The 23,354-nt window shown below is 41.2% G+C and overlaps 1 protein-coding gene across 1 annotated transcript in view; it reads right to left on the bottom strand.

Moving 5' to 3' along the window:
* Positions 1–9,435: 9,435 nt before the first annotated feature.
* The window catches only part of HAO1 (hydroxyacid oxidase 1), a 51,548-nt gene continuing 37,629 nt past the window's right edge, over positions 9,436–23,354 (bottom strand). Inside the window, exons 5-8 of the mRNA XM_067565323.1 lie at positions 23,230–23,321; positions 18,095–18,253; positions 17,807–17,876; positions 9,436–12,409 (exon numbers count right to left, since the gene is read on the bottom strand). Of these exons, the coding sequence (XP_067421424.1) occupies positions 12,339–12,409; positions 17,807–17,876; positions 18,095–18,253; positions 23,230–23,321 (392 nt within the window). The 3' untranslated portion in view covers positions 9,436–12,338. The remainder of the gene's footprint in view (positions 12,410–17,806; positions 17,877–18,094; positions 18,254–23,229; positions 23,322–23,354) is intronic.

Genomic DNA, 23,354 nt, shown 5'->3' with positions numbered 1-23,354 from the left:
GCCAGGCTTTGCTTGCTCTTGTGTTAAGAGCTGTGTAATGACTAAATAAAAATAACGGAGTTGTTCAATCCCAAAGCATCTCATTGAACTAATTGCACGTCTCGACTCCCAACAACAGACCACCATGTGAATGGCAGTAGACACTTGAGTAGTTTTCCAAAAGGCAGGATGTGAGGCCAGGGTATATTTTGTCCCCAAACTCTATAATATATACATAGAATTTATTACAAGACAAGCTTGGGAAGTTTAGACTAAATGGAAGGAGCTGGATCTGGATTGGTGGACACTTCTTAACCAACCTCAAATATGCTGATGACATGATGCTCTTTAGTATAACCAGCAATGCAGTACAATGCATGTTGGAGTCTGTTAAAACAGTCAGTGAGGAATAGGGACTTTTCTTGAATGTGCTAAAAACAAAATTCACGTACACTGACATGATTAACGAAAGCAGGATGCAAGCGGATATCACAATGAACAGACAAGCTGTAAAGGCAGTAGATTAATGTAATTGTCTGGGATCATATAGACTAACCCAGGAGGCTGTTCCCTAGAAATTGGAAGAAGAGTAGGGATGGGTCATTCAGCTCTGACCTCCCGGAAGAAAGTGTTGAATTAACATGGCATCTCGAAATGTGTGTGAAGGTGCAACTGCTGAAAAGCCTAATTTTTTTCCCTAGTGATTTATGGTTGTGAATCATGGGAAGTTAATGCTACTGACAAGAAGAAAATTGAAACTTTTTAAAATGTGGTGCTGGTGAAGACGTATCTTCTGGATGGGAAGAAAGATGAATGCCTACGTTAGAGCTATTATTGGAGAGAAGCAGATCCTGATGTCGGAAATCAACAGATACAAACTGATGTACTTTGGTCACATTATGCATAGAGATGTAAATAACCTTGAGAAAGTTATTATGGAAGGAATGGTGGAGGGTCATCATAGTAGGAGGCAACCAGTGAAGAGATGGATGGATGGTGTGTGAAAGATCGCGGAAAGGCCATCTCGAAGTTAACGATGTACCAATAAGGTTTTAGAAAATTGTGACATTAAGACGCGAATAAATGGATTTACTTACTTCAGTTGTTAAATAGAAGCCCCTTCAGGCCCTAATAGGCAGAGGTAGGGGAAGGGAGCCAGAATTATTGCTGATCTTGCGGTATCTGTTCAAGAGGGTAGATAAATGGAAGGAGTGTCAGAAAATGCAGCCCTTTCACAGTTACTAAAGCGCCCTGAAATCAATGGGTGCTTTTCCATTGGCTTCCATGGGTGCAGGAGGAGGCACTGAACCTACAGAGATTGCCAAAGAACACTGAAAAAGATCGACCATACAGAATCTCTAAACCCACATCTTCTTCTGTAACATGTACAGTACAACTTCCTCATTGTACAAGACCAATAATGGAAAAAAGATTACAGGCTTAAAAGAAATACTTATTTATCTTCATTTGCAGCAAAATGCTTTGATCTGATAGATAAGAGATACGTTTTTATGCTCATTTTAAAAAACTTGAAACAACAAAAAAGCAGAAAAATACATCTGGTGAAATCATCTGGGGTTACCATTCAGTTGCATGACAACAACTTATTTAGATTGTGTGCAGCTTTATAATCTTTTATAAAATAGTAGTTACCATGGGAACACCCATATCCATCCTGCTTCTGATAGCCAAAGTACCCAGCTTAGAAAGAGACATTCTTAGGATGTCTCCTTCTGAGCTTTTGTTGTTCGACTGATTACCCAGAAAACAAGTAGGGAATTGGACCGCTAATGCCTCTCCTGCGGCATCTACAGTGGCGACTGCAGGCTGACTAGTGAAGAATGAGCACTCAGAATACAAGGGTTGGGAAAACCAGTTCAGATAAAATAAGAACCAACCCAACCAAGGCACAAAGAAACCCTCAATCTGAACCCCAACCTTCGTAAAGTTTGAAAAAGTCTGGTACAGAATCTAACAAAAACAGTCGATTGGTTTCCACTCCCTCTGGACTTAACGGTAAGGACTTTAATCTGGAATATGAGGTGATATCCTGTGGGAAGGTAGAGTAGTGAGCAAAGGACAGACCTTGTAATTCGTTCGACTGTAGTTTCTGTTTTGCAGTGTGTGTCTTTTGGACATCCGACGTTAGATCCAAGGAGTCAGTCAATGCAGCTCCAGTCGCACACGCTGATGATCTGGCTTCCAGCATCTCAGCTCCATAACTAATGAGTTTCTGGGTGGGGGAAATGCAAAGGGGTTTGAGAGTTTTCTCTGTCCTAGTAGGAAATATGATGTCTTATCTGCTGCTAAGTTGCAATGGTAACTGTTATGCTCTCTGCCCCAAAATTTCTAATTTAAGTCATACGTCTTCCCACCTGGCAGGTGCAAGGCCAAGCACAGATTCCAGCAAAGAATGTTTCCTTGCTGCAGATCAAATACAAAGGCTTGATGCTGAACATCCAAAATTCCCACTTAAATCAATGAGACTTCCAGGGGCTAAGCACCTCTCAGGAAAAAAGTCCAAAGGCTCAGATCCTTAGTTAATGTTATCAGCATAGCTCCGTTGATTCCAACAGCTATGGCAATTTACACCAACTGTTTTAGACAAAGATTACATCATCATGTAAACACATGAAGTGGAATAAATGTCTTTTTGTTGTGGAGTGAGTTTCTGGACCTTTCTTATTGACACAAAACATTATCCCTATGGCCAGAAACTCTAGAAGGAAACGAGTCCTCTGCTCTTCTATTGGTGAAATGGGGAAAGTGCTGCCTGGGGAAAGCTTCATTTACATAAGCTACCTACCCACAATTCTTCTAGACACTGGGGGGTTCAACATAACTATACATGAATTTGGATTTGGGGACATAGTGAATTTCGAGACACACTTAAAGAGGGGCTGGAGATCTTACCTTGTGGTAAAGAGGTTATGTCCCAGCAGCAATACTCAGTTCAAGGTTTGCAAGGGCCACAAGAGATGGTGTGAACTGAAGACTTCATGACAAGAAATGATGCAGAAGGCAGCAACAGAGCTGAGTGGACTCCAGTGAGGCACCAGCCTCTCAGTAAAACTGAATAGGTAAGATGGGTTTTGTGATACCTCCAAGTGGAGCTGGACAAGTGTATGTGTGAGCAGGTGCAGCCAAGAGACTCTTACCTGTGGGACATTCTCACTGTCTGGAAAGAAGGGAATTAGAGGAACTGGTACCAGAGTTATTGGCGGGGCACTTATTTGCATAGACGTTCTGTTGCTGTGTTTTCCCAAGTTTATGACTGTGTTCTCTTTCCCCTCAAACACTTCCTTGTTTGTACTCAGTCTAGGAGTTCTTGGAAGTAGGGACGTTCTGGCTCTTAAGGGCCCCCAGGGAGGGTGCATTTAGTTTTCCCAGATTGTTGGGTGGGAGTTCAAACCAGTTTCTTTATTTGTCAAGAAGTACCCTAGATATATTGAACCCAGCCCTCTTTGCTGCCATTAACCACCTGGAAGAAGAGCTACACACATATAGGTATCACTCTAGAGTCGGTGTCACTTATTGTTAAAATACAAAAAGGACCCATTTACGCTACCTCAAAGACAAGCCTATCTCAGATCTGAAAGATGCATGATGGTGTATTCAGGAGAAAGTTAGAGCGTGTGGTATGATTTTGCAATTCATTAAAGCTCATGTGTAAATCCCAGCTCAGATCATGAAGTCAGACTTTTCCTACATTCGGAAGCCTGTTTCTCTTGTGTCCATGTTGGATTTCTGTATCCAACTACAGTATGTGTTTGACTTGTCCACAGACTGTGCCAGCTAGGACCGGCACAATACTTATCCCTCATGCTTCATGACTTAAAACAATCTTTAACTATTAGAGATCAGGATGAGTCCTAATATGTGGGGGGAGATTATTCCACATCTGCCCGCTGAAGAGTTCTTAAACCATCATCCAATCAGTGGTTCCCAATCTTTTTGAGTGAAAGCCCCACTAGTTAACACTAGGTAAAACATGTGCCCCCTCACCCCACATCCGACCCATCCATAAACACATATGACCCCTATAAACACATATAATAATAATAATAATACCACTAAATTACATAAATAATAATAATAAATTAGTCTTCCCTAAGTAAGAAGCTAAGCCTTCCCTGGCGCAGGATTTGTGGGGGGCTGCTCGTCCACTCTGGCTGGGCACCCAGTCGGCATCCAGCTTGGGGGCCTAAATGACCTTAATATTATTGAAACCTCACAGACCCCGCTGTAAGCCTCAGCGACCCCACAAGGGGGTCCCACACCCCAGGTTGGGAACCATTGATATAATGCATTTTGGCCTGGCCACTATCAGGAGCAGAACTCTTGACTGAATAGATCTTGGGTTTGAACCAGTCTAGCCATTGTTACGTAGAGTGTCTTATTTTTCTTCCCCAGAACCGGGCCTGTCTGACACACCCAGATTTAAAGGTAAATTTAAACCTGCATAACATATCACTGTACAAGCTCAGTGAATAATTTAACTCTGCTGCATTGATTTTACAAAACTGAAAAATCTCATAACCCTATATATGAATCTAACAGATAGGGTATAAAAAAAATCCAGTCAGAAAGAAAAAAAAATCATTTTATAGTAATATACTATAGATATAATCAGGGGGGGAAAAAAGGAAAGTTTAACTCAGCCCATAGTTAGCATGATGATGATGATGGAACTGTTATTGCTATTTTATTTTAAACAAGGAAAGTTAAAAATTGAAATTCTCTGCACAGAATTTTGTCTTTAGGGCCTGCTCCTGCACACCCTTGTTGAGTGAATGAGGGTTTCCAAGATGGACTCTCAGTTTGCAAACCTTTGTTAAAGAATGCTGTACAATTGCACGGATGCTATTCTGAAAGCTCAAAGGGCAGGCATCTGTTTACTATAGATGGGCAACATCGGGATAGGATGTGGGTTTTATAAAACCAAAATCAGGCATATTGCAAATTCAGTTGCATAGTTTGCAACATGTCAAAATTTTGCAAGGGACACATCTCCAAATAAGCCAAGGAGTTGGCTGCTACGGGAGGGAAGAAAATTTGATTCGTGCTCACAGTCATGGTGAATGAAAATGTAGGCACGTAACTACACACATACGTGCAGCTCTTCTTTATAAAATAGTTGGCCTTAGAGTCTATGAAATGCAAATGAGACCACAGTTAAGGTCTCATTCAAAAGCCCCACATAGAGTTCGTATAACTTGAAAGGATGAATCCACGCAGCTTGGATATGAACCTAAAGTTCCAGGCATCTCAGTAATTTAAAGCTGATCTCAAACCACTAAATCAGATCAGTAAAATAAGTCAACTCATTTCCTCCTTTCTCCCCTCAACTGCAACAAACAAATCAATTGATTGTCCCTTCCCTCATAATCAATAAGGCAATTTCACATCCCCCATCAATTCTCCTCCAAAGCGAATCTGTTCTCCTCTTCCCCAAATCAAACAGTTCTTCTGGCCCCATCTCACCCCAAAACCTCTTTGCAGGACTGCCAGCTCCACAGATGGAAATATGGACCAGGCCTCCAGTTCCCCAGGATCAGAGCTGGACAAGCAAGGATTTCTCGGAGTTGTGCAGTTGCCATATTAGCCCAACATTCAGAGAAGTTTGAGAAGGATAAGGCGTTTGGCTCATTTATTCCTGCATTTAACATAGAAATGGCCCCACAGGGTGGCGGTTTCTGTGTTGCAAAACCACAGCAATCATATTTTGTTTGGCAAAATGCAAACCGCTAGCATTTCAGATCCATCTTCATCAGAACCACCAGTGTCCATGAGAAAGGGTCTATGGATAAATGGTCCTGGCCCTGGCCCAGCTCTGATTTGTAGTTGTTGGTTTACTTGCAGTGCCCTCAACATGGTTGATGGATCTTTGTGGCATTTTGAGGCCACCTCAAATGCACATTCACAAAGTTGTGCATGAGACAGTAAGGACTTGTCATTAATGCATTGGATTGGAAATATGGGGGATCTAGGTTCTGCAACAGACTTCTGTGAGACCTTGGGCAAGTCATTTAGGGCTCTTAATCTCCCTTTGCCTCCATTCCCCATCTGTAAAATGGGAATAATAATAGATCTTTTCCCCCAACTGTTTGTCTTGTCTATTTAAATCAAACTCTTCAGGGTGCAGAAAGTATCTTCTTCGGCTTATGCACAGTGCCTAACACAACAGGGCCATGATCTTGACTGAGGCCTGTAGATGTTACTGTAATATAATAATTAATATAAAGTTATGAATGCACTCACCTCGCCCAAGCAATCTGGAATCTATTCTTGCAAAGTGAATTTGTGACCACTTAAATGGCAGATTGTACAGTGCTAGTCTTGTCTGTGCAAAGTTACAGGTACCTAAATGCAAATGCAGTGATTCTGCAAGCACAACTGACCACTTGCAGTTTATCTTAACTGTTTAAGCATTGTCCCTTGAAATTCATAAAACACAATGCCTCTGAAAATGAAGACGCTGAACTGTGACACAAAACTAGTTTGCATCTGGAGGAAATGTTTTGCTGTATTGAGAATTTTTTTGTTATGAGTGTAACACATGTGGCATTCTCCCTCTGTTTGGCAGGAGATAAGATAAACAGAAGCATAGCAAAATGAAAACAAAATGGAGCATCTATGCATCATGAAATAATTACAGTGCCGTTCCATTAGAATCTAAATCTGGGTTGGCAAGCTTGCTTTAAAAACAATTTTGCTCAACACACTGTGATTGAATTTGAAAGCAGTGACATTTTGCAATATAGTAGCCAGAGCCCAGCTGGTGTAAATCAGTGTAGGTTGACAAAGCCAATGGAGCTACACCGATTTATACCAGCTGAGGGTTTGGCCCAATAACTTTAAACCTACTTTCCAGGAGTATTCAAGGACGCCAACTTCTTTCTCTCTTGCAAGGCAGTGGTTACTTATAATGGTCTTCTGTGTGGGTTGGAGCCAAATGTCCACATCAAAAGTAATTTTATAAGAGAGCCTTCCAGTTCAGCTCAGCACACAATCACAACTTCAGAAATCAGCTTTTCCCATCCTCTTAGGATTTGCTTTTGGGCTGAAAACCATTCAGGAAGCCAAAAAATGCAGAGCCTACTTTCCTAGGTTTGTTTCACCTCTGAGTCTACTACATATTCAACAGGACCAAAACCTGCACTACTCATTTATCAAAGTGAGTTACTCTAAGTGTCTGTTTATTAACGTTAGGAAATTCTCAATAAGACACACACGTTTCACACATAACGCACATTTTGTTTTCCTGCTGAGCTTGCGAAAAGGTAACGCTTTTCACCAGAGCAGTTCTGTTTGGTTTGGCCACAAGTAAAAATAAAATAAAATACACCAGAGACCAGGGGAGACCTGAAGGTCACAAGTGAAGGTTTGGTGAGCTGGAAGCTCCCTGTAACACCCTTTCAGCTCCCGATTGTCAGATTATTACTATTTACCTACTGTAGCACCCCCTAGATGCTCTTTCCAAACATTCAAGAAGGAATGGTTCCTTGCTCCAAGGAGTTCACAGTCTAAGGACAGACAGGTAGCCAGTGGTGAAGTTACACCACATATAGGAGATCAGCTGGAAGCAGACATGGAAATGATTCAAGAAGTCAACAAACGAGCAGACAAGTCAGGAGCAATGGTGGAGCGGAGGAGATGGGTGGCAATGTGAAGCCGGGTCGGGCAGAGTTTGAAGGCCCTGACAAGAAGCTTAAATGTGATGCAATAGCAGATGGGGAGCCAATGGAGGCATTATAAGAGGAGAATGGTCATGCCAGGAAGATGCATCTAGGGGCTGCAATTTCAATGGACTGAAGGGGACAATGTGGGGACAGATCAAATACAATCCACTGGTTATGTCTCCAGGGTTCGGTTGAGGCACACTGGTGCCTGGCTAATGTTCCTTCTGTCTATGCTGTTCCTGATCTGTACGGGCCTGATCCAAAGTCCATGGAAGTAAATTGAAAATCTATTTATTTAATTGGGTTTCGGATCAGGTCCTAGATGAAATTAAGGATTCCAAGCCCTGGGGCTATCAATCCAGCACCTCTCATAAGTAATAAATTCACATGAATACCCAAGTACCCAAAACCAGAGGAATGCCTCTCGCTGATACGTGATTGTTAGGGCAATAGACTTGTCAAGACACATTTTGGAAAAAAACGTTATCACTGGAACAAACGCTAAAACTCTGAAAAGCCACAGATGTATTTTGTTTGCAGAACTGCTCCTCTGAGTCATGTGGTTTGCTTCAAATAACACCCAACAGCAGCTAGGGTCCTCCTAACCTCTGCCAGCCCAACCCTCCATCTCAAGGGCTCAAACTAGTTACTTGAAAGCTTCAGCAAAGTTGTCAAGATTTTAGAACCCCCTAATTTCCCTTCTCTTTCCCTTTACTTCATTGTCCACATAATATGATTGGGAGGGTGAAATACCAAGTATGCTTCTAGCTTTGCTATAGCTGCTGTGCCTTCTAGTGAAGGTTATCATCCTCTGTGATGGGCTTAATCCCCATCGTCTGTAAGGCAAGGGAAATAACCTAATTAGTTATGCTCCGCACATGAGGTGATTAGCTAATTGCCTCCTCCTGGCCAGAGGAGGCAAGGCTAGGTTGTATAAGATGCTGAGGGAGAAACAGGTCTCTCTGATAGGAAGAAGGTCCTGGAGTATGTCTTAATAGGTAGGCAACAACAGGGGAACTATACTGAAGTCGAAGAGGTGTAGAAGGGCTATTAATTTAAAGACTCATTTGAATCTTTATTAGGACTTGTTCATGCTATCCCAGAAGAGGTTTAGACTTCTGTGTGACTTGACACGAAGGCCCATGGAAAACCTGGATCCAGTCCAGACTCATGAATAGCTGTGCCATTCCTGCCCTGTAACCTTGATATCCTTTACAATGCTTTGCTGTTGTAGCCTCTAACCTGTACTGCTCACAAACAGCCTCCAGCATGCAACTCACAAGCTTTGTCTGTGTGGGCTGCAGCCAGCCAGCCACACCTGGGCTCTTACCAGCCTTGGTTATACTGTAGAGTGACCCAACAAACCCCCAGTCTTAGATTTGCCTCCAGAAATGTTTGTCCTGTACTGCCCATCCCTCTCCTGGACAGTATAAGTTTATATGAAATCCATTATTTCTTTAATAGAAATAATATGCACACAACTTGCCACACCAAATAATTACCCAAACACTTCAATTTAAACACACTGGATTAGATAAGGCAAGTTTAATAACTACAAAGAGAGATTTTTAAGGGAGTACAAGTAATGAGGTAACAAAGTCAGAAATGGTCACAAGGAAACAAAATTAAAATACTTATTGGTGCCTAACTTAACCTATAGCAGAGTTAAGCAAGGAGTCTTACCATATGCTTTCAGCAGTCTTACTGACAAACCCTCTAGGTCAGGACCCTGCCCCCAGAATCCAATGAAGGCTTCCTTTGTTGCTTCAGTTATAGAGAGAGAGTGAGTGCCTTGGGGTAGTTGTCTATCTTTTTTATAGCTTCAGTGCCCCTCTTGGGTACCAGGATACAAAAAGCCTATATGGAAGGATGTTCCCTGCTGCTTTTTCCCCTCACCTGTTCGAGCTTCTTTTCTTTCCCTTCCTGCTTGCTGATTCTATTTACTGCTTAAATGCAAATTAAGCAGAGCACACATTCCTCTGTTTGAGACAGACCTGTTTGCCAACTTCTGCTTGGTTAGGGCTGTGGTTTGAAGCATGTGTTAATAACATCATACAGGGAAATTTTAACTTAACATACAATGTTGCCACACATTTTATCAGGATGATTCTGATCAGTAAACTCTGAGTTTTCAAATGATCCCTTGTAAGAGATCATACTTTGTACAAAGATTATTACAATCGTGTGTAAGTTGTAAATAAAGAGGTACATTCATTCTGTCACACTAACATCCATCACATGAGGCTCATTCTCACTCTCACCTTCTCACCAGGGGGAAATAAGTTGTACTGTGTCAATTGTTTTTGTTTTGGTGGGAGAGGCCTGGGGGTATTTGTGTGGGTTTTATAAATCTACATGTTCCTCTGAGATCTGTTGACCCCAACCCCTGCTTTCTCACCCCATAATCAAAAATCAGATACAAAACTCTTGTCTTTTCACATTAATTTTCTTCAGGCAACATTGTTAGTCTAACACAGAACACAGGGAGAGTCCACTTCACCCTGAAAGTTTTTTTTTCTTCAAAAACTGAAAGATTTAAGGGAAATACATTAACTTCATCTTGCAGCCTTTTAACATTTGGCTCTGAAATCACTCTTTATGGAAAGGCCTTATCAGCTTAGAACTTGGAGAGTCACTCAGTTTGGAGATGAGCAGGCAAAGCAGAGCAAGGCCATTATCCCACAGAAGAAGCAACATAGAAATAGTTAATTAAACACAAGTACTAAAGTCTTCTTCCTCACTACCAAAATTTACTCTGGGCCACAACACTACGGGACCTTCCTCAAATTAGGTTGGGTTAAGGACAGGAAACTGCATCTTCTAAACTTTAGAAATAGATCTTAAACATGTAAACATAAGATACTGTGCCCCTATCTTTTGAGTAACATTTATATTATCTAAAATAAACAGTCTTTCTGAAGTTGCTCTGTAATTGACATCTGACACAGTCCACATTGCAACAGATATAAGTGCAGTAAACATTAGAAATTATGCTTCCGTATGCTCTGAGAAACATTCATATTGCCTTAAACAGATAAACTTTATTTTGTTGCTATGCAACATAATACATTCTGCAGTAAATAAGAGTACAAATTTTACAACTGAAGGGCAGCGTGTGCCCCCCCCTCCCCCCATATACACACATCCCCTTTGACCTTTGAGTTCAAGTCCCTACTTAAGTTCATGCTGTAGTATTCCATCATTTTATTCTAAGATTTTCACAAACTCCAGTTTTTGGCAAAAAAAGGATTCAATTAGTGAAGCTCAGTCAGGGGTATTTCAAATAGTTGATAAGGGCAGTGGCAGGGGGAGAGGGGGTGGCAAGATGCATCAGTCCTATCAACAGTGATGGGAGATAAATGGCTAAGGGCCTTAGCCTACGCCCATTTGTATCAATGACAAAATTCCCCAGGACGTCAATGAATGTAGAACAATGGGATAGAGACCTATCTCCTGCTTAAACTTGTCACTAGATTTCTAGGGCAGGATTTTCAAACCTAACTTCACTCCCATGGACACTAGCATTGACTTCAGAGTTAGGCTCACCAGATTACTTTAGAAAACTCTAGTCCTGGTATTTCATGTTCACTTGAGAGGCAAGATACCAAGAGTAACCTTGGTTTTAGCCAGGAGTGATGACTAGATTCTTAACCCGACTCTTTGTATGGACTGGGTCAGGTCTCTTAACACTTCCGTGCCCGATCCCATTTTTTTTTTTTATCCAAGCACAAGTCCCTTTGGACGCAGTAGAAGTTTAGTTTGCTCAGGGAATACAAGACCAAATCCCTTATCTTACTTAGTATTTATACTGCAGTGAAGTGAAATATTTCCAAGAAATAATCTAAACCAGTGTAAATTTTTTTTTTTTTTAGTAAAAGTATAGCAGCGCTCCAGCTGGTGTCAATCAGCATAGCTCTGTTGAAGTCACTAGGGCTATGTGGATTTATGCCAGCTGAGGATCTGTTTTATTGTCTGTATTCATATGTAATCATAATTTAAGTGCAAAGAGATTCATGTCAGTTAAGACTGAACCTCCAAAATCCTGATTTGCTGTACAGTCCCTTGCATTTCAAAAGCCACTGAGATACTTGCACATCTCCCAGTAGACACTGTTTACACAGTAATGTGGTTGCTAGGGGAAAGGATACCATGTTGATATGAAAGCAATATTTAATCCGGACAATCTAAAGTGTAGCTTCTATAAATAGTGAACAAGCAATATCCTCTAAACTTTTATATTTTGGTAGTTGCTTGCTATGAAAACATTTCTGTTCATAGTTTCATTTTAACAGCTAAGCTACTTCCAGGCATGCATCTTAACATCTGAGAAATGTTCTTTGCATCTGTACACATATTGAAAAGTCAGGGGTTTCTGGCTAGCTGGAAAACAACTGCAATTTTGTGCACCAGTAGAGAATTAGGGCCCAATCTTTCCCTCCTGACTTGCATCCGGGGCCAGATTTTCAAAAGTGCTCAACTCCTTTGAGGAGCTACTGCGGGATACTAAGCACTTATGAAAACCTGGCCCATGTACTGCTTTCAGAAGTTGCCCCATATAAACCAGTTGGGCTACTCTCCTAAGTAAGGGTTTCAGGATGAGGCTCAAACACAACAATCTGTCCACATTGAATAGAATGACCTTGTCCTCCCGCTCCCCCCTCAAAAAAGGCTTTCATGCTAAATCTTGGAAACAGCAGGCAAAGTTCTTCGTACCAATGTTCTGTCAATCCCTTTCACGCTGCAGCATCCTGGGAGAGAAATTAAATAAATATACTTAGACGAATAATCAGCATTATGCAGGAACTAGTTTTCCTGCAAAAGATGGCCCTTGACTGTTGATAGTCTCATGATTTAGGTCTCAAACTCAAGTCATAGGTTCGAGTCCTGGCTCTTCTACAAACTTCCTGGGTGAGCTGGGGCATGTCACTTTTATAGTTTAATTCCAGAAGGGACTATTATGATGATATAATCTGACCACCTGCGTAACACAGGTTAGAGAATGTCACCTTGTGATTCCCACATTGAGCCAAATAATTTGCGATTTGAGCTAGAATGTATCTTTTAGAAAAACACCCAATCTTGATTTAAAGACTCCTCGTGTTGGAGAATTTACCACATCCCTGGTGTTGTGTGTTAATGGGTAATTACCTACACTGTTAAAAATTTACTATTTTGTCCCACTAACTCTCTCTGCATCTCAGTACTCTATCGGTACAACAGGGACAATTATACTCCTTTTGTCTATATTATCTATTTAGATGGTAAATTCTTCAGGGCATGGACTCTCATGTTCTAGATTTGTGCATTGTTCTGCACAATGGGGTCCTGTTCTCTCTGGTCCCTGGGCACTAGTGTAACAAACATAATAAATAAAAAGAAATTAAATTATTCAGGATGGGAACTGTTTTACTATGTGAATGTGCAGCACCTAGCACAATAGGTCTTGGTTGGAGTGCCTAGGTACTACTGTAATACACATAACTGAGGCTATGTCTTCACTGATGGCAGCAAATTTGCCGCCGTCAGATCGACTTCTCTGGATCGACTGAATGGTCAGTGCAGACCCACTCAGTCGATCCAGAAATTGATATATTAAGACCACCTCCTCAAGTAACGTAACGCTGCGTCGACGGGAACCGGTGCAGTGCAGTGAAGATGGTGCGCAGAACAGAAGCAGAGAAGTTGATGGGAGTTACACAAGTTTTTTGTGTAGCTTGCATATCTCCGGTCGACTGCCACCGAATCTCAGAGGTAAGTGAAGACAAGCCCTGCGTCAATTCAGGCTTGTTAACTTTTATGGCTTAGTGGCTATGGCACTGGGCTGAGACTCAGAAAACCTGGGTTCAATTCTAGGCTCTGCCACTGGCCGGCTGGGTGACCATGTGTAAGGCACATCCCACCCTGTGTCTCAGTTTCCCCATGTGTAAAATGGAGATAATGATACTAAGTTCCTTTTAAAGCATTTTGTCATCTACAGGTGAAAAGAGCTAGATATTGAACCATTTTCATTTCCTAAACCGACCCTAAAAAAGCGGATGGCTAGGACAATTTTTTTGTATTAAACTATATTCTGCTGTAATAGTTTAAAGCTAATAATTTTAGCTTATGGCTTCTCTATGCAACACAGAAATCCACACTGCTGCAGCGGCGTTGGTGTTTGTTAGTTAGTACTGATCCAGTGCCGTGCTAGGGGACATGTCATTGGAGGTGCTGTCTTTCTCATGAAACATAAAAGCAAGATCCTGGATAGGGCTGTATGATTCTTTCATAATAAACCTAGAACCAGATTAAATTCGTTTTTCTGTTGACACAGTGCATCATGGGATGCACAAAGCCTAGTCACCAGCCATTATGGACCTGATCCAATGGCTACTGAAGTCAACAGCAATATTTCTATTGACTACATTGGGCTTTGGGTCAGGCCCGAAAAACAGTGCAATCCAAAGTACCCTGCCCGGTCGTTGCTGCTGAACTGGGGTGGAGTTGAAGGGAGTTGATCCCTTGCTGGTGTTTTTGGTGTAGTGCAAGTAGCAAGCTTGCTTTCACAGTCCCCTTGAAGGAGGAAGCTGGGAGAACAGAACTGTTGGCCAACCCCTGAAGATGTGGTGTGGGAAAGGGTCCAACCTACTTCTCTGTCATGATGCTAGAGCTGGAGGAGCCTCCAGGCCGGAAGGAGCCCCCAAAGAAGGCATCTGCAAAGAAACAGAGCCTGGGTCTGCTAGAAAGAGAGCATGTTCTGAAGAAGGGGGGCCCTGCACATGGTTTCAAGCAGAAAATATGGGAGATCTAGCATTTTCTGCCAAATTCCCCTTTGAACCTGAAATGGTGAAAATGCACCAGCCCAAACCAAAGCCCTGGATCTAAACACCACAGAACTGGGAGCCAGCTCTGAGTTTCTTACAAGGGTCCCATATCTCGATCCTGGGCCAAACTGGACCTCCACATCAACCCCCTCTGCTCTACGGGGAGGGAGGGATTTCAAAATATAGATCAGGATCCAAATGTTCCAGCTCAAGCCCATCTCTGGGGGGAAAAAAGAAACCGACATTTTCTGATGGTTCGTGCACAGGGAACATGGCGACTGTCATATGGCTCTACTCCTCACTGGTGCTAAAAGCATTAGAGGTCACTTGGTTCTTTTTGCAAGGATAGAGACATGAGCCCCGATAGTCTGGCCAAAATTCCCATTTCCACTTTGAATGTTCATTCTACTTCAATTTCCCCTTGCCATTCCAATAGGGCACGGGATGCGTCTTCCCATCCTGCACCCAACTGTTGTGTACAGTGAAACATTGTCGTCTTTCATCCTAGAGGGAGCTGGGTGAAGGGGGTTAAGTAATACTTAATCGTTCCCATTCAACTTATGAAAATTTCTTGGAGAAATTAAACTTTCTGTATGTTTTTTTTAAACATCCTATAGCAATTAATAGAAGTTTTACCTCTGTTTTAGAATCATAGAAGTGTAAAGGGACCTCAATAGGTCATCTAGTCCACTTCTCTCCACTCAAGCCAGGACTACGTAAAAATTAGACCCTTTCTGACAGGTGTTTGTCTAACCTGCTCTTAAAAACCTCCAATGACAGAGATTCCACAACCTTCTAGGCAAGTGCTTAACCACCCTGACAGTTAGGAAGTTTTTCCTAATGTCCAACCTAAACCGCCATTGTTGCAATTTAAGCCCATTGCTTCTTGTCCTGTCCTCAGAGGTTAAGGAGAACAATTTTTCACCCTCCTTCTTGTAACAACCTTTTATGGACTTGAAAACTATTATCAAGTCCCCCTCTCAGTCTTCTCTTCTCCTGATTGAACAAACCCAGTTTTTTTTAATCTTTCCTCATAGGTCATATTTTCTAGACCTGTAATCATTTTTGTTGCTCTTCTTTGGACTTCCTCCAATTTGTCCACATCTTTCCTGAAATGGGGTGCCCAGAATTGAACACAATACTCCAGATAAGGCCTTATTAACATGGAGCAGAGCGGAAGAATTACTTCTTGTGTCTTGCTTACAAACCTCCTGCTAATACATCCCAGAATGAGGTTCGCTTTTTTTGCAGCAGTGTTACACTGTTGACTCATCCACTTGTGATCCACTATGACTCCTCGATCCCTTTCCACAGTACTCCTTCCTAGCCAGTCCTTTCCCATTTTGTATGTGTGCAACTGATTGTTTCTTCCTATGTGGAGTACTTTGCTTTTGTCCTTATTGAATTGCATCCTGTTTACTTCAGACCATTAGTCTAGTTTGCCCAAATCATTTTGAATGTTAACCCTATCCTCCACAGCACTTGCAACTCCTCTCAACTTGGTATCATACACAAACTTAATAAGTGTACTCTCTATGCCATTATCTAAAACACTGATGAAAATATTGAACAGAACCAGACCCAGAACTGATCCCTGTGGGACCTCACTCGGTATGTCCGTCCAGTTTGACTATAAACCACTGATAACTACTCTCTGGCAATGGTTTTTCAACCAGTTATGTGCCCACGTTGCTCCATCTAGGTGGTATTTCCCTAGTTTGTTTATGAGAAGATCATGTGAAAAAGTATCAAAAGCTTTACTAAAGTCAAGATATACTACGTCTACTGTCTCCCCCCCATCCACATGGTTTGTTACTCTGTCAAATAAAGCTATTAGATTGGTTTGTTGTGATTTGTTCTTGACAAATCCATGTTGACTGTTGCTTATCTTCTTCTCATCCAAGTGTTTGCAAATTGATTGCTTGATTTTTTTTTCCTACACAATCCCTCTGGGTACTGAAGTTAAAATGACTGGTCTGTAATTCCCTGGGTTGTCCTTATTCCTATTTTTATAGATTGATACTGTATTTGCCCTCTTCCATCCTCTGGAATCTCTCCTGTCTTCCACAAGTTTTTTAAGATAATTGCTAATGACTCAGTTTTCTCCTCAGTCAGGTCCTTGAGTATTCTAAGAAGTATTTCATCAGTCCCTGTTGACTTGAAGACATCTAACTAACTTGTTCTTTCCCTGTCTTAGCCTCAGATCCTACCTCATTTTCACTGATGTTCACTATGTTAGACGACCAATCACTGTCCTACTCTGTCCTTTGTCTTCCTCTTGCTTCTAATGTATTTATAGAATGTTTTATTGTTACCCTTTATGTCTCTAGCTAATTTAATCTTGTTTTGTGCCTTGGCATTTCTAATTTTGTCCCTACACACATGTGGTGTTTGTTTATATTAATCCTTTGTAATTTGACCTACATTCCACTTTTTGTAGGACTTTTTTTTTTTCTTTTTTGAGTTTGGGATCATTGAAGATCTCCTTGTTAAACTAGGATGGTCACTCGACATATTTCCTATCTTTCCTTTCCTATAAAGGCGATTTGAGGAACCTTGAGAAAGATCATTCTCAATCAATGAACCATTTCTGTAGAACCCTGTTCAATTTCTATAACCTTGTTGTTTCCAATCCTATAACTCTTTTCCATAAGGGCAGCTCAGCACAGTCTTGCACATGGGTGGGGAAGGAGGCAGCAAAAATGCCATCTGTCCCAGAGCTCAGACTAGGATGATTTAGGGCATCCAGGATGGCTTTAGAAATAGGCACTGTGCACCTTTACCTACTGCACATGAACAGAACAGCCATGACTATGAGCATGCCCCCAAACCAGCAGGTTGTGTCCACTTCCTGGGACCCATGATGTCCCAGCTGGGTGGGGTATAGAACACCTGCCATGTTACAACACAGAGAAGAAGAGTCTGTGTGTCATTTCTCTCCACTGGTCTCACATGGAACCAAAGGGATGGATTTTCTCCACAGCTGGGTTTCCTTTGAGAAGAAAGATGTTATACAAATGTGATACAGTGACCATGTCTACACTGCAGTTAGAAGGATAAGTGCAGCATATCCATGCCATCTTTAATCTAGCTAGTGCAGCTAAAAATAGCAGTGAATACATGGTGACCGAGACCCCAGCACAGGTTGGCAACCTGACCAGGTACCCAGGTGGGCTTGTAACAGCCTTCACTGAAGACCATGCTGCCACATCTTCACTGCTAGCCTCACTAGCAAGATTAAATCTAGCACAGGTTGGCCTATCTGAGTGGCAAATAATACTTTCAGTTGCAGGGATCACAGAAGGAAAGATTGTGACAATGGAAAGGAAGCTGGTGTCTCACCAGAAAGTGCCATTGCGAGCTGGAATTCTTCCTTCAGCATCTGGAGAACTTCTTTTGCCCCTTCTTCACCCTAATAGATTGGAAGACAATACATTGTACTACAACATATATAGGCACCAGGGGATAGAATTAAGGTTTCGTGGATAATCTTAATTCTGGCATTTCATAACTTTTGAGTGCTTGAGTTTTCACCCAGAACATTCCCAGATCATATTTTCTGAATGTTCGTGTGTGTCTAAGAGGCTAATCTAAAAGTCAAAATTTGGACTGCAGCCTTTGACGAAATACCTGATAAACCAACCCCCAGATGATAGGTCTTCCAATGAACACTGCCGTGGCGCCAAGTGCTAATGCCTTGAGAACATCTGTGCCTTTCCTCACTCCACCATCTAGGAACACCTCCACCTTCCCTTCCACAGCCTCAACAATTTCTGGCAAGACATCAATCTAGAAAAGCAAGAAGACGACAGCAACAATTCAAGTCATTTATGACACTACTGAATTTTTAAGCGAACGGCCACACTTAGGAACCAATCTTTAATGACGATAAGCATGAATTGTGTGCCTAATATATGTGCACAAACAATGCAGTTGTATGTACAAATATGAAAGTGACTAATTATGCTAGTGTGCAAAGGGGGAAGTAGGTTAGTACTGATCCAGTGCAGTGCTAGGGGACACTTTGTTGGAGGTGCTGTCAGCGACCAGCCATTATGGACCTGATTCACCAGACCTGAAGAAAAGCACTGTTTAGGCTCAAAACCTTGTCTCTCTCACCAATAGAAGTTGGTCCAATAAAAAACATTAACCACCTTGTCTCTCGTACTAGTAGGCATGCACAAAGATCCTATTTACATGCACAATCAATGTGGCTGTAAGTTATCTGTGTATGGTATTATCATTTATTTGTATTATGCCGAACAGATTGCAATCCCATTGTGCTAGGCTCTATATGTACCCATAGCAAGAGACAGCCCTTGCCCTGAAGAATTTACTGTTAGAGCTAGTAGACAATTTTCCATCAAAACATTTTTCCAAGGAAAAATGGCTTTTTAATTGAACATATTTTTGTGATAATATTCAGTTTTTGAAAGGAACATGCTGGCATTCATTGAAAACCAAAACATTTTCAGTATTTCAACTAAAACCTGAAATACTATTTTAAAATGTTTTTTTCTAAATTTTGGAGTGGGAGAAGAATTCATTTTCTAGCCAACTCTACTTACTGTCGAACAAACAAAGGGAAAAGATGGGAGAAAGAGAGGGGTATTAGTCCTATCTTACAAATGGGGAACTGAGGCAGAGACAGATTAAGTATCTTGCCCAAGGTCACACAAGATGCCTCAAGTCCCAGACCTTAACTACAGGACCATCCTTCCTGTCATACCTAACTTTTTACTAACTAAACAAAACAGGAGAGACATTAGATTAGAAGCAAAGTGCTAAAGAGGCTGAAAATATCATGGAATAGGAAGGCAAGGGGGGTCCAGATTCATCCCTTTTCAAACAGGGATGTAATTAATTTCCTTTTTAAAAGATAAAAATATTGCCCACTTTCTACATCCAAACAAACTGCACCAACCTACAAGCGCTGTAATTACTAAAGTATGATGCAGACCATAATTAAAACATCTATTTCCTCCATGTGTAACTAGGCATTAGGAAATGTTAAGCAGTTTGTGTTCAACTCACATTTCAAAAACCCAATAAATTAAAACACATGATTATGATGCAGAAACAGAAACACTTAAGTATGATCTGCTACAAATAAATATATCATGAAAAATGTATTATAAAATATATCCCACTCTTGCAATATGAAATCCAGTGAACAGACAAAAGTGTTCTACATATGCAACTTTAACAGCTTCTCCTCCTCCAAGCTAATTTATTACAAGCAAATAATTTGTAACAAATACATTTTTTCAGTTCAAATTTTTCTCTATTTCAGTTGCCAAAATAAGAGTAGACTTCAAAATTCTTGAATTTACTTATTATTGAAAATCATTTCTTAATTTCTTCATGAATTGTCCATCTCAGAATAGCTCTCATAGCATAACTTTTTCAGAAGTGCCCAAGTGACTTAGGAGTCTAAGTCCCATTTTCAGAAGTGATCAGGCCAAGATTTTCAGCTAGGCCTTATTTTGTGGGTGCTCAGCTTCAGACATTTAAAAAGAGACCTCATTTTCAGAAAGTGCTGAGCACTTGCCATCTGAAAAGCTGGCTTTTCTTGGTGTCTTAAATTAGGGTACCTGAAAATTGAGGCTACCAAAATCAATGAACACGTTTAAAACATTGGTCTGTCACTTTTGAAAAGGGGACTTTGACTTAATCTATGAGGGACTCAAAGATTTTACAGATAGTTCACTGCAAATCATCTTTTATATTTAAACTTCAGAATCTATGCAGCACTGATTAGTAAAACACAAGTCACATGGTATTGCTTAGTTCCCCACTTGAGGGTCTAAAGTGCTGCCCTACACCATACAAAGGTGGAGTTTTACAATCCAATATATCATTTGAAATTTGCTTTCTGCAAATATTCAAACACTGCAGGTAATAAAGCCAGATCTACTGAATATTTGCACAAAGCAAATACGAAAAGTCATGAGCACAGTTACATTTCATTTTGAATGCAAACAAACATTCAAACGCGTTCCTCTTGTTGACTCAGATCTAATTACAGAAGTTAGCTGGAAGGAACAAGTGCTAAATTCTGCTCATGTGACTTATCACAAAGTATGTTCTTCTCTCCCTATAGGGGAAAGTCTCCTACTGATTTAATGGGAGAGGCACATTATTATACAGAGAAGAATATCTGAGAACTGAAAGACCTGAGAGTAGAATTTTGACACCTACCTTACATTTAAAAACTGAGACAAGTTGCCGGCTGACATATCCACATACTCCCACACTGGGAGCATCACTGCACAGCTTTTTTCTCCCAATCCCCCCTGATCATCAGTAATCATTGTTCTGCCTGAGACACATGGCCAAGCTAGGTCCAAACAGAGAATGACTCCTTGGTTTGTTTAGCATTTAGGAAACACTTGTGATCATAGCTACAGTAGGGAGCCAAGATAATTTTTTCTTCTGGAAAACTAGCAAAAGATGTTCAGTGTGGGGTCATTTGTGTAATACCAATAGGATCTGGGAAGGAGGGTTAACAGTGGAAATTGGCTGGACTTCCAGAGAGGAAGGAAGGAAGGAAGGAAGGAAGAAGAGACCAAAGGGCTCTAAGGGAAGGAAGGGATGTTCTAAAGCAAATATTTGACATTTTTAATTCAAAATGTTTTTCAATGAAAAACAGCCTGTGTCTCAGAACTGAGAGCTAGCATGAAAACATTTTTTAAATAACTTCCCAGTTTTACATCAAAACTAACCATTTCCCCCAAAAAATTGGTTCGGGGTTTTTTCTCTTGTGCACTTTTCTGCTTCTGAATGCAATAGCATGATTGATTAATAGTTGTATGTTTATTTACCCCATGTAAACTTTTTTTTTTGGCACGACTCAGTATCTTTTCAAAGCTACATCAATCTTGGAAAAGTTACAGAATCGCAAAAGGAAAAACTAAACACTAAGGGCTAGTCTACACTAGAAGCGCTGCATCGGTGCAGTGCCACTGTAACATGTCTGGTGAAGACACCCTATGCCGATGGCAGAGAGCTTTCCCGTTGGCATAATAAATCCACCTCCATGAGAGGCAGTAGCTATGTCAGTGAGAGAAGCTTCCCAGCAGTACTTAGATCAGTGTAACTTAAGTCCCTCGGGGAGTGGTTTATTCGCACCCTTGAGCAATCTAAGTTATTCCAAAGTGAGTGGTATTATTGACCTGCCTTTACTCAGCTACTCTGCAATTTTCCCAAAGTTGGAGATGTAGTGAAAAGTTAGAGTGGCAGACGTCGATTTTCATTTCTCATTTTGCTGCTACATAGCTTTTCAGAGGTTTTGAAAAGTTATAGTGTATCAAAAGGAAAAGGTGAGGAGGGGGAGAAACAAGCCTGGATATCATTCAGTGTATTGCAGTAGGTGGTAAAAGGGGGGGGGAATACTAAGAATGTCTACATTTTTAAAATTCAGAAAACTTTTTTTAAAAAATCCATAAAAATTTATCGAGGAAAAAACATAGTATTCATCAAATCCTGCACAGCAACTCTGAATTTTTTTGCAAATTTTATTTCCATGTTTCATCCAGCTTTATTAAAACTACTGGTTTCCTGTGAGACTCTTGATTTGGGGCAACCTCTCCTACCCATCAGAGCATCTGTCTCAATCTCCTGCTTTTCACACAGTCTCTCAAGAGCCCAGGAATCTCAGAAGCCAGAAGCCAGAGAGAGGATGAAAAGGGAGAAACTAGAAAGGAAGGGGGAAATGGTGGAGAAACTCAAAGGGGAGGAAAGCTGGGTGTGTTGAACAGGACAGCTTTAATAGATTTGTTGGTAGGAGGGTTTATTCAAATGAAGAAATTCATATTCAAATCTACACATTAAAACATTGCCTAATTAGTATAAAATCCCCAGAATTCCAGGCCTCCATCTTTAACAGGTACGGTTAAGAGAAGGTAGCACAGTACAGAAGTTGCTGGTCCCTACCATTCTTAGTGTAAGCAGGAGATCACCAAAGACTGGGGACTCATAGACATGAGAGGGGCCAGAAACAGAGGGGAGAGGGAAGGAGTTCACTAAGGCTCAACTCCCAAGCAAATGCATACTTGCTGCTTACAGTAAAATGGAGATATCTGAGTTAATGCAGCTACAGTTGGCTTCTCACCATAGCTAATCCAGTCAACAACAACTTTATTCTTTAGATGTGACCTATGGCCTCCTGTTACATGATTCATTCCACATTTCAGTACGTTTCCTTTGCCATCCGGTAGCGTGAGGTAAGACATTGTTTCAGTGTGTCACAAGACCCATGTCCCCACTAGCACCTCCTAGTGCAGTCACTGTTTTGCATTATCTATGTCAAGCCAAACATCAAGGGCTACTTTTCTCCTTCTATTAGGCTATTAAATGAGCTAACCTGAAACCATTCCTTTGGATTGCTTTCTTGAGCTCTGCAGCCTGCCCTCAGGTACCCAGAGGCGACAGCCCTCATGTTAATCCTTCCATGGCTTTTGGTTTCATTTTCTTAGAACAAAGAAATCCCCATCCTACCATCACACACATCAGTAAGGGGTTACACGACTGCTTAAAAAGCATGTTGTGAAATTCTAAAGGGCCTAGAGAGAAACCATTCATTGGCATTTAAAAAAATATAGCACACGTTTACATATTTCCTCTCCAGTAATCACATGTGCAACTTAAAAGTGGGGGGACACGTGGGAGAGAGTGAAAAAGTTAGCAAGAGGCTGCAGATGCAATTAAAATTACTAAACAGCTTCTCAAATGCCATTCTTAAGTGGTTTCACCAATATACTCACAGTTGCTGGGACACCATCCAGTTGGCGTGCACCATGGTTTGACACCAGGATCCCATTTACACCATGCTTCACAGCTTCTCTAGCATCATCAGCTGGAAGAAATAAGATTCAGCCCTTCAGCCTCT

Source organism: Emydura macquarii, unplaced genomic scaffold (genome assembly GCF_026122565.2).
Source record: "Emydura macquarii macquarii isolate MOO-44397 ecotype Brisbane River unplaced genomic scaffold, CSIRO-AGI_Emac_v2 contig_2676, whole genome shotgun sequence".
Classification (NCBI taxonomy): domain Eukaryota; kingdom Metazoa; phylum Chordata; order Testudines; family Chelidae; genus Emydura; species Emydura macquarii.
Note: the sequence above shows the minus strand (reverse complement) of the source record. Positions and strands in the feature narration are given on the sequence as shown.